The sequence below is a fragment of the Heptranchias perlo genome, chromosome 13 (genome assembly GCF_035084215.1).
Source record: "Heptranchias perlo isolate sHepPer1 chromosome 13, sHepPer1.hap1, whole genome shotgun sequence".
Classification (NCBI taxonomy): Eukaryota; Metazoa; Chordata; class Chondrichthyes; order Hexanchiformes; family Hexanchidae; genus Heptranchias; species Heptranchias perlo.
Window position 1 is genome coordinate 29,538,231 of NC_090337.1, and position 18,031 is coordinate 29,556,261.

At 41.2% G+C, this 18,031-nt stretch overlaps 1 protein-coding gene across 5 annotated transcripts in view; it reads left to right on the forward strand.

Moving 5' to 3' along the window:
* zgc:153039 overlaps positions 1-18,031 on the forward strand; it is a 128,360-nt gene that overhangs the window by 48,000 nt on the left and 62,329 nt on the right. For 3 of the 5 annotated variants that reach the window (XM_067995254.1, XM_067995252.1, XM_067995253.1), the window contains one exon: positions 5,693-5,775. In XM_067995254.1, the coding sequence (XP_067851355.1) occupies positions 5,693-5,775 (83 nt within the window). Of the gene's footprint in view, positions 1-5,692; positions 5,776-8,794; positions 9,197-18,031 lie in introns of those variants that run through there. The other 2 variants (XM_067995255.1, XM_067995256.1) reach the window with 2 other exon arrangements.

The window sequence follows — 18,031 nt, forward strand, 5'->3', positions numbered from 1 at the left end:
GTGGGTGTAGGTGTATTTGCAGGGCTCTTTTGTGCAGACGACGGAGAGACGTCGGCGATGTCCCCGGTGGCACCCTGGAAGGATGTGGAGGAGAAGTTGTTGAGGGCAGTGGTGACTTTGACAGTGACAGGTAAGAAGATGGTGCTCGGGCCAGCCGGCAGCAGCTCTGCAGCTCTGAGCCTCCATGTGCACTGCTGCTCAGAGAGGTCCAGGATGCTGAGCCTCGGTCTGTCGACTCTGTGGCGAGGGTAGTGCCTTCGGCGAGGCATCTCTCTCTGTCATTGCCCTCCCTCCTGCTGTGCAGGTGGATGTGTCACAGCACTGTGATGTGGGGCTCCACGTGTCAGAGGTGGCCGGCGAGGCTGATGATGCTGTTCGTCCTCCGAGGAGGTCATGACTGCAAGTACGGCGGCCCCCATCCGGAAGATGTACATTTGAGGGGGTCCGCAGGGTAGCTACATGTGTCTGCACACTGAGTTAAGTGTGCAAGTTGGTAAATTTTGTTGTTGGGAGCAGGGTGGTGGAGGCCAAACTTTGTCCAAAGTGACAGAATGGCCTCCTGCAATGAGTGAGGGTCTCCCACCCCACCTGTCAAATGGACCTTTGCAGCTGCCACAGGCTGATGGCTGCAACACGTCCATTTGACCCGGGAGTCCCAGTTGTTTGCAAAATCCCACCCCTCCTAAAATGTCATGTTAATCGGGTCTGTAAACGACCTGAAATACCTTAATGATTAGTTTAAGTGGCACCCCGCCGGCTTTAATTGCCAGCAGGAGTCCCACATGCAGGGGCTGCGCGCGCATGTCAGCGCGTCACTGGGGAACCCGGAAGTGGGCGGGTTGGAGCCGGGCTCCAGACCCGCCCCGGGAATCCCCGATTTTCGCAGGCCCCCCGCCACGAACACACCTGCTCGGGGGTGTGAAAATCGAGCCCATGATGTTTTGTGGATTTTGTTCACCTTTTCTATGTCACCTCCCAGAATTCTTAAAAGTTGAACAGACTGGCATTGAATGTTAGTACAATAGCAATGAGCACGTGGACTGCTTTTTGCTGTGGGTTCAAGTCTCCACTGCTTCCCTCTCTGCAGAACAAACAGAGTAGTGAATCCACCCCCTTGCAAGCTCTCATTTGAGTAGCCATCACAATCCAGGAACGGGTGCAAGCATTAGTCCACCCCATTCTGGACTCTTTACAGCCATGTGAAAAACAGTAGGAAAGGTTAGAAGGAAGAGAAAATAATGAACAGAATAAAATCGTGGCAATAAGAATGTAGGAATTAGTTTGAACTACATGAGGCAGGGAAACAATTGGGAGTGGAACAGTTTATAGTGGCACATAAATGATCTGGATTTCGGAATTGAGGGGGCAATATTGTAATTTGCTGATATCGAATGGGAGATATGGCACAGATTGTGAAAAACTGCAGGAAGCCATCAGTAGGCTAGCAGAATTGGCAGAGAGGTGGCAAATGCAGTTCAATGTAGAAAAATGTGAGCTAATATATTTTGAAAGTAAGAATAGGGAAAGAATGTGCACCTTAAACGGTAAGATTTTAAAAATGGAATAGAGAAGCAAAGGGACCTTGGTGTGAAGTTACATGGGCCATTAAAGGTGGCAGTGCCAGTATATGAGGCCATTAAAGGCAAATGTGATTCTTGGTTTTGGATCTGAAGGCAAAGAATAGATAAGAAAGAAGGTAATGTTGAATTTTTGCAAAACCTTAGGCTGTAATTGGATATTATGTGCAGTTTTGTGAACCCCATTATTGGAAGGATATGAAAGCAATAAAAAAGGTTCAGTGTAGATTCGTGGGGATGTTACCAGGGATGAGGGGTTACAGTTATGAAGAGACATTTTGAGAAGTTAGAGCATTTATTTAAAACTAGGGCTGAGAAAGTCAAAGGTAATCTGATGGAGATTTTCAGGATGATGAGGTAAGTAGTGATCAATTGTTTCCACTCGTCAACATGGCAGTAACGAGAGCCACAAATTTAAGATGATCACACAGAATTAAAATTTAAGTTAGAAAAAAAATCTTCACACACTGGTTAGAGTTTGGAATTCTCTGCCACAAACCATTGTCGATGCAGAATCTGTAAATTCTTTTAAGAGGGAATTTGATTGTTGTTTGAAAAAGAGAAATATTAAGAATATGGAGAGTAAGCAGGAGAGTAGGATTCAACTAAGTGGCACATGTGGAGAAATACACCGGCACAGACTTGATGCCTGAATGGCCTGCAATGTTCTAAGACCAGAAGCTGAGAAAATTAATGTTGGTAAAATAGAACTGAAAAATGCATGGAGAGCGCCACAATGCTACAAAAAATGTGAAAGGAGTTAAAGAAACGAATAAAAAAGAGACAATACATTAAATTGAAGTGGGAAAAGGCAGGGATAAAGAATCTGGAATATGAAGGAGGTAGAGTATTTTTTTTTTCCTTTTCCTTCTGCCTATCACCTTTTCCTGAAATTACTGACTCCTTGCTAAGAAAAGATTCTGCCAAGCATCCTCCCGCCATTCTTGTAGGAAACCAAACAGAGAGCTAATCGTGTCTGGGGAAGAGGGAGACCACACCCAACATTCCCACACCTGCACTTTTGAGTCCATGAGCAAAATGTTCCCCCACTTTTTCTCTTTCTCTTTCTTTAAGAAAAGACTTAAGTGTTCTCAATGGAATAAGCATGATTTCATGCTAACTGGCATACAATTCAACCCCACTCTATTATTTGGCTTCCGTAAAGGTCCAGATATTGGGAAGATGGGATTCTAATATCTAATAGAAAAATCCCACAGATTTCATGGACATGCCTGCCTTGTCTTTTGATTATGGATGGGTTGAAGATATATCTTGTCAGCTGTCATGTAAGAATAAAGTATTTATACCAAAAATTATTTTTTTTCTTCCATCCCATTGCTAATTGTATTTTTTTCCAACCCTGCCCCAGTTCCAAAGCGCATATATTTTCAACTTCTTTCTCTCTCATCCTGCCTTACAGATCATAAATTTGAACCTCATTTAAAAACATTTGAATACATCCTATTCCTGGAGCTACTTTGCTCTTTATTGGAAACCAGACTTTGTCCGTGCAGATTCTAAGCCCCCACTGAGCCAGCAACACCGGTGTGCCAAACCAAAACAACCATTGAAGTTTTGGGCAACTGCTTAGTTTAAGCCAGCCTTGCCATATGCTTTTTGTACCCTCCTCTCATTTACCTGGCTATATACTTAATCGTGATCATGGAGATTTTCACAGCTTTCTCCTTCATAGAATTATTCTTCACGAGCCTGTTTGAACAATTCCAGTTATTTGTCAGATTAAAGCTGCAATTATTTCGGATGCAATTAATGTAAGCTGGCAATGTAAGGAAAATAACATTGCATTTTTGTTATCCTGTTCCTGTGAAATTGCTCACTTGTCATAAAATGCTCTTTTCAACAAGGAAAGTATTTCTACAGATTAAATGGCATTTATAAATTACCTCAGAATTTTCATGATGTTTGAAATGAATATGGTCAGCTCTGAATTATGATACCCAAGACACAGGAGAGTTAGGTAATTGCTACACTTTTAGATCACCTCAGTTATCATTTACAAATGATATGCTAAGTTAGATCAAACATGAAACCTTTCTGCTGGACACAAAGGTGGTATTAAAGTTAAATCACTTGTGAAGTAATGAAAAGGATGGAATTTCTGAGAAATGCCTCAAATGTGGAATATAAACCAGTTTTTTTTGCTTGCATTGAAATATATGTTCCATTAAGGCATTACATGTGATGACATATTACCTTCCTCCGCACCTGGGGTGAGATTCTGGACCAGCTGTGATCACTTTCGATTCTAATTCCAGTCATTAACAATGATTATTTGCACTGTAACCTTATTCTGAACACTGTTCATTAGCTTTTAGCTTCACAATGACTGTTTCCTCTTGCAGTTAGTGTTTTAATCACTGATAATAAATAACCATGAGGCTTTCAAAAATGCTTTTAACATTTACAGTAATAATGTTTCTAAATTGAAGAGTGAAAAAACATTGCGAAAATGACTACAAAATTAATACAGTAAAAGCTATTATTTCTAGAAGAATTTTTTAGAATGTCAGTCTTGGTTTAACCGATTTAACCCATTTCAACCCAATATAATTTTAGAACTCAAATTCATGAACTAAATAGAATATCTGTAATGACTTTCCAGCATATCTCTGGATGAACAGAATCCATCTTGAATCTGGGTTACAACTGTGTTTAATGTAAAAGACTAACATCAGAGAAATGTCTGTATTCATCACGATATCATCTGAACCTCTTGACTGAACAAGTGCATTGTAACTGTTGGTCCTAAGGTTTTGTTATGGATACGAGTCTGTGGATGCTTAATGCATTTTTTCTGAAACTCCTTTCTCTTCTATTTTAGCATAGGCATTAACCCCTTTATTTTAAAATACTGGAAAGAGGAATTTTAGATGAATGTGTTCATAGACTAATATCCCATGGTGTAATTCCAGCATCCTTGTCTCTGTTTATTTGTTTGTTATTGTGCACTTATCCAGTTATGGGATGGATTCCACTTATTATAACCTGAAGATGGGGGAATCCCCCTAATGGGATCTTGAACTTCGACATACTCATTAATTTGCTACTTGTCATTTAATACCTGTACTCCCTCGACCCTCCACTCATTTGTCACAATGCTTGTCTGACATCCAGTACTGGATGAGCATAAATTTCCTCCCAACTAAATATTGGGAAGTCCGAAGCCATTGTCTTCGGTCCCCGCCGCGAGCTCCGTTCCCTAGCCACCGACTCCATCCCTCTCCCTGGCCACTGTCGGAGGCTGAACCAGACCGTTTGCAACCTTGGCATCCTATTTGACCCTGAGATGAGCTTTCGACCGCACATCCGCTCCGTCGCCAAGACCGCCTACTTCCACCTCGGTAACCGCCAGACTCTGCCCCTGACTCAGCTCATCTGCTGCTGAAACCCTCATCCATGCCTTTGTTACCTCCAGACTGGACTATTCCAATGCTCTCCTGGCCGGCTTCCCATCTTCCACCCTCCATAAACTTGAGCTCATCCAAAACTCTGCTGCCCTTATCCTAACTCTCACCATGTCCCGTTCACCCATCACTGCTGTGCTCGCTGACTTAGATTGGCTCCTGGTCTAGGAACTCCTTGATTTTAAAATTCTCATCCTTATTTTCAAATCCCTCCACGGCCTCACCCTTCCCTATCTCTGTAACCTCCTCCAGCCCGACAACCCTCCAAGATCTCTGTGCTCCTCCAATTCTTGCCTCTTGCGCACCCCTGATTTTAATCGCTACACCATTGGCGGCCGTGCCTTCAGCTGCCTAGGCCCTAACCTCTGGAATTCCTTCCCTAAACCTCTCCACCCCTCTCTCCTGCTTTAAGACACTCCTTAAAACCTACCTCTTTGACCAAGTTTTTGGTCACCTTTCTTAATACCTCCTTATGTGGCTTGGTGACCAATTTTGTTTGATAACGCTCCTGTGAAGCACTTCGGGACGTTTTACTACATTCAAGATGCTATATAAATGTAAGTTGTTGTTGTTTGTAATGTGCTCTGTTTAAACTATAATCTGAGAAAACATTTAATGTGAGAGCATTATTGGTAGCCCTCAATCTGAGTAATCTGCTTACTGGTTATCTTTTTATTTTCCCTAATTTAGGAAAACTTCTCATGCCTGCTAAGAAAACTTCACGAGGTGGAAATCCCTGGGCTGCTGTACTGTTTTCATGGGTGTTAGTACAGGTACTTCTTTCATTTGTTTGTTTTGAGGTAATGGAAGTCACAAACAACTTGAAAATTTACAGGATGCTTTGCCATCTTTTGTGGGAAAGTGTGTGAAATAATTAAAAAATCTGTGTAACTGAAGGCTGTGGTGGTTCACCATTCTGCAGTCTATGAAATCAATTCATATTTTATTAACATGGAACCTCTTGTAGAAGACTAAAATAATTTTACAACACCAAGTTATAGTCCAGCAATTTTATTTTAAATTCACAAGCTTTCGGAGGCTTCCTCCTTCCTCAGGTGAACGTTGTTGGAAATGAAATCCTCGAAATGAAATCGCATTTATAAATCACAGAACAATGCTTGGTGATTACAGACAGTTTTTTCAACTGCCCGTTGCCAAGGCAATCAGTGTGCAGACAGACAGGTGTTACCTGCAAGGTCTCCGAATATACAAATCACCAAAAAAAAACAAACAAAAAAAAAGAGAGAGAGAGGTAGAAACATAGAAAAGACAGCAACTGACCCATCAACGCTCTCAAGACCAACCGCAACATCGTCATCAAACCAGCGGAAAAAGGAGGAGCCATGTTCATACAGAACAGAACGGACTATTGCAAAGAAGCATACCGACAACTGGACAACCAGGAACACGACAGACGGTTACCCGCAGATCCGACCAAAGAACACACCCACCAGCTCAACAAACTGATCAAGACCTTCGATCCAGACCTTCAAAGCATCCTACGCACTCTCATCCCACGTACTCCCCGCGTGGGAGACTTCTACTGCCTCCCAAAGATACACAAAGCCAACACATCCGGACGTCCTATCGTATCAGGCAACGGAACCCTGTGTGAGAACCTCTCTGGATACATCGAGGGCATCCTGAAACCCATCGTACAGGGAACCCCCAGCTTCTGTCGCGACACTACAGACTTCCTACAAAAACTCAGTACCCACGGACCAGTTGAACCAGGAACACTTCTCACCACGATGGACGTCTTGGCACTCTACACCAGTATCCCCCACGATGACTGCATCGCTGCGACAGCATCAATACTCAACACCAACAACAGCCAATCTCCAGACGCCATCCTACAACTCATCCGCTTCATCCTGGATCACAATGTCTTCACCTTCGATAACCAGTTCTTTACCCAAACACACGGAACAGCCATGGGGACCAAATTCGCACCCCAATACGCCAACATTTTCATGCACAAGTTCGAGCAGGACTTCTTCACTGCACAGGACCTCCAACCAACACTATACACCAGATACATCGACGACATTTTCTTTCTATGGACCACGGCGAGGAATCACTAAAGAGACTACACGATACCATCAAGCTTACCATGGACTACTCCTCAGAATCGGTTTCTTTCTTGGACACACGAATCTCCATCAAAGACTGGCACCTCAGCACCTCACTCTACCGCAAGCCCACGGACAACCTCACGATGCTCCACTTTTCCAGCTTCCACCCTAACCACGTCAAAGAGGCCATCCCCTATGGACAGGCCCTGCGAATACACAGGGTCTGCTCAGACGAGGAGGAACGCGATGGACACCTACAGACGCTGAAAGACGCCCTAGTAAGAACGGGATATGACGCTCGACTCATCGATCGACAGTTCAGACGGGCCACAGCGAAAAATCGCGTAGACCTCCTCAGGAGACTAACACGGGACGCAACCAACAGAGTACCCTTTGTCGTCCAGTACTTCCCTGGAGCGGAGAAACTACGCCATGTTCTCCGCAGCCTTCAACATGTCATCAATGATGACGAACACCTCGCTATGGCCATCCCCACACCTCCACTACTCGCCTTCAAACAGCCACCCAACCTCAAACAGACCATCGTTCGCAGCAAATTACCCAGCTTTCAGGAGAACAGCGTCCATGACACCACACAACCCTGCCATGGCAACCTCTGCAAGACATGCCAGATCATCGACACAGATACCACCATCACACGAGAGGACACCACCCACCAGGTGCATGGTTCATACTCCTGTAACTCGGCCAACGTTGTCTACCTCATACGTTGCAGGAAAGGATGCCCCAGAGCATGGTACATTGGCGAGACCATGCAGACGCTGCGACAACGGATGAACGGACACCGCGCAACAATCGCCAGACAGGAGGGTTCCCTCCCAATCGGGGAACACTTCAGCAGTCAAGGACATTCAGCCACCGACCTTCGGGTAAGCGTACTCCAAGGCGGCCTTCGAGACACACGACAACGCAAAATCGTTGAGCAGAAATTGATAGCCAAGTTCCGCACCCATGAGGACGGCCTCAACCGGGATCTTGGGTTCATGTCACGCTACACGTTACCCCACCAGCGAACAAATGTTATCTGTTTTTAATATAACTGGTCAGTTGCTGTCTTTTCTATGTTTCTACCTCTCTATCTCTTTTTTTGTTTTTTTTTGGTGATTTGTATATTCGGAGACCTTGCAGGTAACACCTGTCTGTCTGCACACTGATTGCCTTGGCAACGGGCAGTTGAAAAAACTGTCTGTAATCACCAAGCATTGTTCTGTGATTTATAAATGCGATTTCATTTCGAGGATTTCATTTCCAACAACGTTCACCTGAGGAAGGAGGAAGCCTCCGAAAGCTTGTGAATTTAAAATAAAATTGCTGGACTATAACTTGGTGTTGTAAAATTGTTTACAATTGTCAACCCCAGTCCATCACCGGCATCTCCACATCAAGACTAAAATAGATAAGTGTGTGATTTTGATTTAGTCGTTTTTCCTGAAGCCCTATTTAGGCCACCTAAAAGCAGGGTCATGCAGCTTTATTAAACCTATATGGAAACTTATAAAGTAACCCTCGGACCAGTGTGACCTTTTTATAACATGCTATTTAGATTTGTGTGGGCATTTTGAGGCATTTTGAAACCTATGATTAGTAGAATACAGAAATGAAATATTGTTCTGAAAATTTAATATTCTTATGCTATGCATAAGCAATGTTCTGTTTAAAAAAATCTTTTATGCTCAGTGTTTTTAGTTTGCTGCAGGGTAAACGCTCTCCTATCACTACTTCATCTCCCTCTGCAACACAGGAACTGCATTCAAGATGGCAGTTGACAGACCCTCCAGCCTCAGCCAATAGAACTCTTTGTTCCTCTGCCCCCACCCCTCACCCCAAGAGGAAACATCAGTCTCCCAATCTGCAGTTTCCCATGGTGATGTTTTTGAAATCAAGAAATCAGTAGTGTGGGGACCAAATATGCATTGAATGATGCTATAGAGATAAACTGCTGTAATCTCAGTTATTAAATTAGGATTAATTATACGAAGATCTAAACAAATCAATTCCAACTTCATGTAATTTCCATTTCTCAGAAGTGGAAATAGTATTCTTTCCCTGTTCAGAGATGTTTGTTTTTTCTTAATAAATAACTAGATAAGTAGTTGAAATAAATAGTTGAGATCAATTTTGTGAACAAGAATTTTTTTTGTAGTAAAGGGTATTTAATATTGAAGGAGGTTTAATAGTGTCAGAAATCAATAGAATGCATTGTCAAATTGGATAAAAGATGTTTAATGACACTTTTTATAAAGTAATTAGTTATCCCAGAGGTGAGTTGGGTCAATGTTGTAAATCCCATAGTTCCTTGAAGTGATTTGTGGTAAGAGATAAATCATATCTATTGAATGATTAAAGTACAGGTCTCAGGTCATTTTAGTTCTGATGGCAACAATATTTATCAAAGTGAACAAGCTAATATCAATAACAAAATGCAGTTCATGTACTGATTCAAACTTGAGATTTTATTGAAGATTAAATGCACTAGCAGGATGATGGCACAGATTGCAATTCAGCATACAAGATAGTAGAAACTGCAACATAGGTTTTTATTATAGAAAGGACATTTAAAGTCATAGAGAGCATTCAGCATAGATTCACCAGGATGATACCAAGGATGGGAAATTATAGTTGTGATTTGAGATACTGGGACTCTTTCCACTGGAGTAGAGAAAACGAGAAGGAGATTTATTAGAGGTTTTTAATATTATAAAGAGTTTTAATAGACCGAATAGGGAAAGATTATTTCCTCAGGTTGGGGAGTTGGTGACAAGGGATCATCATTTTAAATTGATCACAGAGAGTGGTTCGGAGAAATATTTTTACACAGAGCGTTGCTGGAGCATGGAAAGCTTTGTTACAGGGAGTGGTTGAAGCAGAGACCATTATTTCTTTTATGGGAAAACTGGATAAATATTTGAAACAGACAAAGATGCAGTACCACAGTGACAAAGCAGTGCAGTGGGATTAGTTTAGGATTGCTCGAGCAAAGAGCCAGCACAGACATGGTGAGCTGAATGGCCTCCTTCTGCGGCGTACACTATAGCCTAATTGCCTGACCAGGCACTTCCAGTGAGAAGAGACACTGAAAGGGAATGCTGGTCAGGAAATCACAGGCCCCTGGACCTTAATTTTTGGTCCAGTAATGTTAAATGAATGGAGGGCTTGCAATTTCCCCACCTGCATTCCTTGGGAGTGCTCCATTGGGGAATTGGATTTTCCAATTGACTGACATGTAAAGTCTAATCAACTTTAAATCTGTAGCAGTGAAAGAGCACGAAGGAGGGGAATGAAGATGAGTGACAGTTCAGTGATTTCTGTGGCAGCCAATGATTATTAGCTAGATAGGAGCATCTCAGTTTCACAACTCAAATAATCCACCATATCGGAGAGTCCCAGTCCTCCTCCTGAGGCCATCGAAGATTTTGAGCCAAATCTCTTATTTTATCAGATGAAAGGAGAAAACGTCCTTAGATTGGAAAAATGTTTGTTGGGATTGCAATCAAAAACTGAACGGCCCAGCAAAATGTTTATTTTAATGTTGATGTAACCTGAACAGAAGATGAGAAAGGTAGCCATCATTTCATGATATGGCGTATTGTGGGATAATTTGCCTGTTACAGATTGCCCTAGAACACAGTCACGTTAACTCTCATGTAAATAAACCTTCCACTTGATCTTCAACTGCAAAGTTTGAACAAGCACTCACGGGGTTATTTTTTCTGTATGACATGTTGACTGAAATGAAAACAACAACTACTTGCATTTAAGGTGCTTCCTCGGCTTCTTCTCTATCACAAAGACTGCCTGCTTCCACTCCTGTAACATCATCCTACCACAGCATATCTGCCACCAAAACCCTCAGACATGCTTTTGTCACTTCCAGGCTTGATTACTCCAATGCTTTCCTGGCTGGTTGCTTCATTATCCACCCTTCATAAACTTCAACTCATCCAAAAATCTGCTGCCTGTGTCCGAACCCACACTAAATCCCACTCACCAATCGCCCCTGTCCTTGCTGATCTAGATTGGCTCCTGGTCTCCCAATGCCCCATATTTAAAATTTTCATCCTTGTGTTTAAATCCCTCTGTGGCCTCACCCTTCCCTATCTTCAACCTGTTTGTATTGTCACTACATTCGTACTGCAGAGCAAAAGTAATTCCCTTTGACTGCAACCTAGACATAAAAGAATGTTTATCCTAACCATAGGACTGCTCGTAACAATTAGCCCTTAAGATAAGAAAGCTGCAGGGATACAATATCATTGACATTGCAAAAAAAAATCCTACTTTGATAGTGGCCTTTGTTCTGAAGCACCCTGCTGTGCACCCAGGGGAAGAATACACCAGCTTTAAGGAGAATGATAAATGGGAAGGAAGGGAGTTGGAGAGAAAGCATTTTCAGTGGATACTCTCTCCAGAAAGAATTGGGGAATCATTCAAATGTTGGAAAATTCTCCACCTGGGAGAAGATTATATGTTTGACAGAAATCTGAGTTTTGATCAAATTGCCACCAGCCTAAATCATCCAGATTGAATTAAGCCAGGTGATGGAATGTCAACACCCAGTTTAATGCAGTGGTTGTTTGGGTGGATCCTGTCAATTTTAGACTAGGCCTCTTTAGCCACTATAGCTATAGCAATTCCATCCATGTAGAATTTAGTGCAAATAAAACAACATCTCTTATAGAAAAGGAATTTTTAGTTACACCCCCCCCCCCCCCGACCATTAAACTGCACATCAACAGCTTCATTCCAGATACAGCCATATGCAAATATTAATAACATAATTGTGCTAAATTGCTGTGCTTTTCAGTTTTGTAATTTAAATCATCCAAGTGCAAGTGTATCGGTGTGTAACCAGGAATGAACCTATTTGCAGGTTTACTTTGACTTTTAATGTATAAAATGTTCTGCATTGAAATGGAACAATTCAAGTGTTTTCCAATGCTATTGTTATAAGCTACTCGATCTTCTGTTGCGTTGCACATGAATGGCGTAATCTTGATTTTGGGCGATAAATGTAAAATGCGCAGGATCAGCTCGGCCACCTCTCCCGATTTTCGTTGACATATACTATTGCCAATTCAACACCCTTAAAAAATGTGCTGTGATCTCAGCACCCACCTGCTCCTCCATATACACACTAATAGTTCTAACTGCTTTGTCCCAGGTATGTTCTGGTGTAGTGCTGATAGTGGACATTATATAGGTGCACATAATATCTCTGTACTCGTATGTGCTGGAGTAATGCTGTGCCTTCTGCAGCAAAGGAAGTGAGATGTTTATCTCTCCAAATGATCCAGGTTTATTTGTAAAGAGAAAAAGGAAGCATAAGGAGGAGGAGATTAGAAGATTTTTTTTCATGCAAAAGGTTATTAGAAATGGAATACTTCACTGCAAGTTGTTATTGGAGCTATGTAAATCACAACAGGTAAGAGGAAATTAGATAAATACTTTAAGAAAAGTACTAAAGGATAAAAGGAAAGCATAGGGCAGTGACCGTGGAGTAGATTGTTCTGATGTTGAGCTCATAGAGACATGGGCACAATGGACCAAATGATCTCTTTCCTTGCTGAAATCTTGGTGATTCTATGCTACATTTGGATAGTATGGCCATGCTCTCATAATTGTATCAGCAGAAAAAAGCAATGTTACTGTATCACCCAGAGAATAATGCATACATCTTTACAGTTATATATTTCTTTATAGTTTTCATTGGTATTTATGACATCTGTTTGGTGTACAGATTATCATAACTCTGGATGATCTGGGGCAAAAATTAAGCATTTTATCCAGTTTTAGCTTGGGAATAGCTCCTTTTAATTCAGTCACAGTACCCAAGATGATAAAAAAAAAATCAGCTGCACTCGGTAATTACGTCCCCAACATAAATCAATACACATGTCGCGAGGACTACTGTTGCCATTGCAAACCTGTCTCAAATGCCTTTACATCTCCTTATTGAAAATAGGGCCCCAGGTCTACCTCTCATTTTCTAAATGTTAACCATTTATTAATTTCTTGAGCCAGAGAATATCATAGTGGAATTTAATTATTCACTGCCATATTTTCAGATTAACATATGCCTATAATTTCTTGAGTTTAGCTGCTATATTTATGGAGTACTATTCAAAATCAGTAGATATAAATGTATTGCAGCAATATAAATGTGTCAAAGGTTTTAAAACCAAGAGCTATGATGTTGGTTTTGCTGTACATTTAAGCATATATTGTGCACTTTGAAGATTAAAATGAACTGAAATTTCCTGTTGCTTAAATGGTAGAACAAAAAGCACTATAAGGAATTGCTCTTTTCAGAGGTGAATTGACAATCATTTTCAGAACCTAATAAGTTGTTCTAAGCCACCTGAGATTTGAAAGCCTCATGCCACTCATTTGTCTGCTAGGAAATGCATTGAATGATAAATGTGGAAGCTGACATTGCAGAAAAAATTATATGGTCTAGTCAAGTAAAGATAACCATTCCAAATGTTACTGTGGGGTCTGGTGTAATTTCATTATGTTGTTCTAATGATTAATGTGTCTGGTAATAATTTGTCTTTATTTTGACATCACCATGCTGTCCTCCTGGTTTAACTGTGTGTTGACCAGTAGATTTTGTTTTCCTTTTTTGAAAATAACTTCCAACAGTTTAGGTCACAGCATTTATTTATAGAAATGCTTTGACTACATGAACAGAGATGTCTTGGACCTCTGGCCAGTATTGCAGTCCAATGGATAATTATTTTGCTTTATAATATCGGGTACCCTGCAGACTGAAGATCCTATGGAACCTGTAATTTAAGATCAGTTTTTTGTTTGTTGCTTTTTTTTGAAAGCTTCAAAGGATCATCAATGCTCCAGGGGTTGAGGTATCCTTTATTCATATTTCTTCTTTTAATGTTAACAATTTTTCAGATTAGAATTCATTAATTTTAATTTCATCTCATTAGAAATATCACTTCACTGTTGAGATCGTAGCTTTCTTCAGTTTTGTAGAGTGCATGCATCCCTGTCAGTGAATTGCCAATATTTCATGGTTCTAATCAACATTCCAGCTCATTTTCCTCCAATCTGTCGCCTCTATCCTCTCCTGCCTGTGTCCTTCTCATCCTGCATCTGTCCCACATCTTTGGGTGCCTGTACCTGGTTTTTGGAGTACTGGGGTACTCCTGAAGGATGAGCAATGACCAATTGTTGGATCCCAATTCCTCCACTTTGATGTCAGTACTTAGCAATAAATGCAAATATCATTTTCTTCCAATGGCTTACTGCCCTTTCACTGGGCTTTTACATTTTCAAGAAAAGGGTAAGATACAATAAATTTTAAAATGTAGACCTGTGCATCACACAGCACGTGTGAATGAAAGGATCTGTCCAATAACTTCACTTAAAATTATTGCTGAGAGTCGGAAACATCTGGAGGAAAGTTGGAGGGGGTGGAAAACTAAAATGAAGACTCAAGCTGCTACTGATCAAAAATACATGGAATTATTTGGAAGGAATGTCTCTAGAGACTTGTTAACAAGCTAATTTGTCCACCTTGCTCGTTCAACGTGTCAGCATTGCTTCAAATACGAGTCCAGTTGAGGTTTGAAATATGTTTTGCTCTGAAATGAATAGAATGTCTTATCACAGGATTTACTTCAAATTTTTTTTCAAACCTGTGTTACTTTTGGTGTTGAGAATTAGAAAATCTTCACTTATTGAGTCAAAAACTAGAACTGGCTTGAGGAAGGGGGTCTCTTGTGGTTGCAGCAGACCCATATGAGAATGCACACAAGATTAAACTTGCACTTGCCAATATTTCTGTAAACCTAGAAGCAATTCCACCTGGTTCTTTACTGAGTCACAGTCTTAAGAAATCAGAACATCTGCAGACTCATAACGCAGTGGGGTGACATCTAAACTCGTTTTTTGAAGCAGGCCTTTAAGTTCCAGGTGATGGCTGTATCTTGCATTAATAAACTTAAATTCTACTGAAAATGCCAGATACACCTTTGTTTCTAACTTACAGATGGAGAGTTAGAGTAGCTTCAGATATGTTGCTGTGATGTTTCTGATAGCACATAAAGTGTAACTACTTCTTATGCGCTAGCCCTGTGTCCATGTCAAAGTTTTAGACTCAGCAGAAGATGACTACCTGAATTGCATTCCGGAAGTTGTCTACCAGAGGTGACACTGATGCATACTGAGAGCTGTTATCTATTAATTGGCTGAGTCTCATCAGTTTAATACTAATGCAGAGGTGCAATAAATATTAGTACCCCAGGCCTAACTGACTGACTGACTGAAATTCCAGGAAGGGAGCACAGGACGCTGGGGGGTAGGCCTGTTCAGGGGAAAGTTAGAAATGCATCGAGTAATTTAGTGGACTAATTCAGTGGCTCTTATAGCTGCTGGCGCCCTCACCCCCCACCCCCCCCCCCCCCCGCCCCCTGCCAAAGTATTTAATTTTTCACATGTTTATTTTTTGGCATATATAGTGGGATGGATGAGGAAACAATATCTTTATTCAAAGAGGTTTGAAAATATTTTTCTGTTGCCTTTGTGGTGGTTGCAGATTTATTAATTTGTTTCATGAAAATGTTGTAAATTGATGCTTTTTTAATGTTTATTAACTAGCTACTCTTGATAACAAGGTTTAACTTTATTGTGATTGTTACGTTTAACACAGTTGAATCAATGTATGTGAAATGTAAAATTAAAAACTTTTAAAAATAGATCATGGCATATCTTTGAGTAAGTCCACATGAATTTAAAATTTGGTTCATAGAGTACATTATGCAGTAAATGCTCAGAAATGTAGCACTGGAATGCTGGTTTCAAAATTAAGAAATTTATTCAGATATGTTTCATTAAAACAGCTCCCACCGCCCCCCCCCCACCCCGTGCCCCCCACATGTCAACATCCATTTAGCTTGTTCTTTCTTGCCGGCAGAGTACTGGTGTGTGGTGAGGTAATTGTAACTAATTTTACTATGAATTCTAATAATACCCACTCCAGTGACATGTGCTGCCACCAGGCATGTGATGTCAGAATGCCCTGTCTTTAATCGAATAAAATCTACACACAGATGGAGAATGTGGAACATTCAAATGAATGGTAGAAGTAGATTAGGAAATTTGGTTTTGGAAATCTTTTTAAAATTCTCTATATTGTGATTATTTCCCACCTGAATTTGCCATCTGTGCTTTGAGACCAGAAGAGGAAGCAAATTAAAAAGTGGCATGCTTAAAATAAATCTTGAAGATGTTGTTGCACTTAACATAGAAAAACATCCTAAACCACTTCACAGAAGTGTAAACAGATGAAAATGGATGCCAGCCAAAGAAGGAAATACTAGGAAGAGTGACTAAAAGCTTGGTCAAAGAGGTGGGTTTTAAGGATGGTCCAAAAGAAAGAGAGGGAGGTAGGGTTTTCGGGAGGGAATTCCAGAGCATGGGTCTAGATGGCTGAAGGCATAGCTGTCAACGATGGGATGAAAGGAGTGACGAATGCACAAAGGCTAAAGCCGGAGGAACGCAGAGTTCTCGGAGAGTTGTAGGGCTGGAAGAGGTTACAAAGGTCAGGCCGCCTTCTCCTTGCCCACAAAGCCAAACCTCCCCCACCTTCGCCCTGAACCCTCGTCTTTGTCTAGTTTCTCTCCTATCTACCCGATGCCCGCTCCAAGCTTATCTTGTTTTTGAGACCCACCTCCTGCTCCCATGACCACATTCCCACTAAATTACTGGTGACCCAACTTCCCTTCCTGGTCCCCATGCTAACTGACATTGTAAAAGATTCCCTCTTCTCGGTTATTGTTATTGTTGTTGTTTTTCTTTGCCCCCCCCCCCCACCCTTTCAAAACTGTCATCATCACCTCCTCTCAAAAAACCCACCTTCAACCCTTGCAAATTACTGCCTGACCTCTAGCTTCCCTTTCCACTCCTCTCTCCAAAGTCCTTCAAATGTGTTGTTACCTCCCAAATCCATGCCTGTCTTTTTTGAAACTCTGTTTGAATCTCTCTGATCAGGTTTCTGCCCCTGCCATGAAACTGAAACTGACATCCTCTGATTGTGATGATGGTTAACTGTCCCTCCTCCTCCTTCTCGACCTGTCTGCAGCGTTTGACATGGTCGACGACACCATCCTCCTTCAACGTCATCCTCGAGATTAAATCCCCTCGTGGCCTCGCTGCACCCCAACATAAATTAATGTGCTAAACTTTTTTTTTAAAAAGTTTTTGAAGTAATAGATCTACATCAGTTGTGTTGTAATTTCATTGTAATTGCATTGTAGTTTTATAAGAAACAGTAGTGGACGTTTTGTCTATTTCTGCGTAAAATATGGCCGTGATTAACGATATTGTATAAAACATTGCCTAGTTTTAGCCCAGTTCCTCCTAATAACAGCAGCATTCAGGTGATTGTTTGCAGTAGTGCAACCTGTAATCTAATTTACCAACATCATTGAAAACCATGCAAAAATAAGCAAACACTAGCTCACATTGATCGGATGCAACTTCTCTGGCCTATTTCATGTGAAAATGACTTAGAACCTAAAAACTCTTTCCACAAACAGACTGTCAAAACACTAAGATTAGCAAAGGCAAAAGTCACTCAAGTTCTCCATACTAAAGGTCACCAGGGGATTCAGACATTCTGGGGTGGGCTTGAAGATTATGCAGCAGCAGTCGGTGGGGGTGAGTGAGCACCCTGTCCTAATGAATTCCACTTTAACCCCTGTGCTCAAAGAACCATCAGCAAGGACCTGGGAGGACATTATCAATGCCATTCGAAAAATATTGAATCAAATCAACAAAAGCTGAGGAAAAAGATGAAGATCTGCACCTGTCAGTCAAATTTTCAGCTCTTAGGAATAGTAATTTCCAGACTTGGTAATCAATTTGAAAGTGAAAGTTTATGGAGGTATAAGTAGCAAATCATAATATTCTGAAC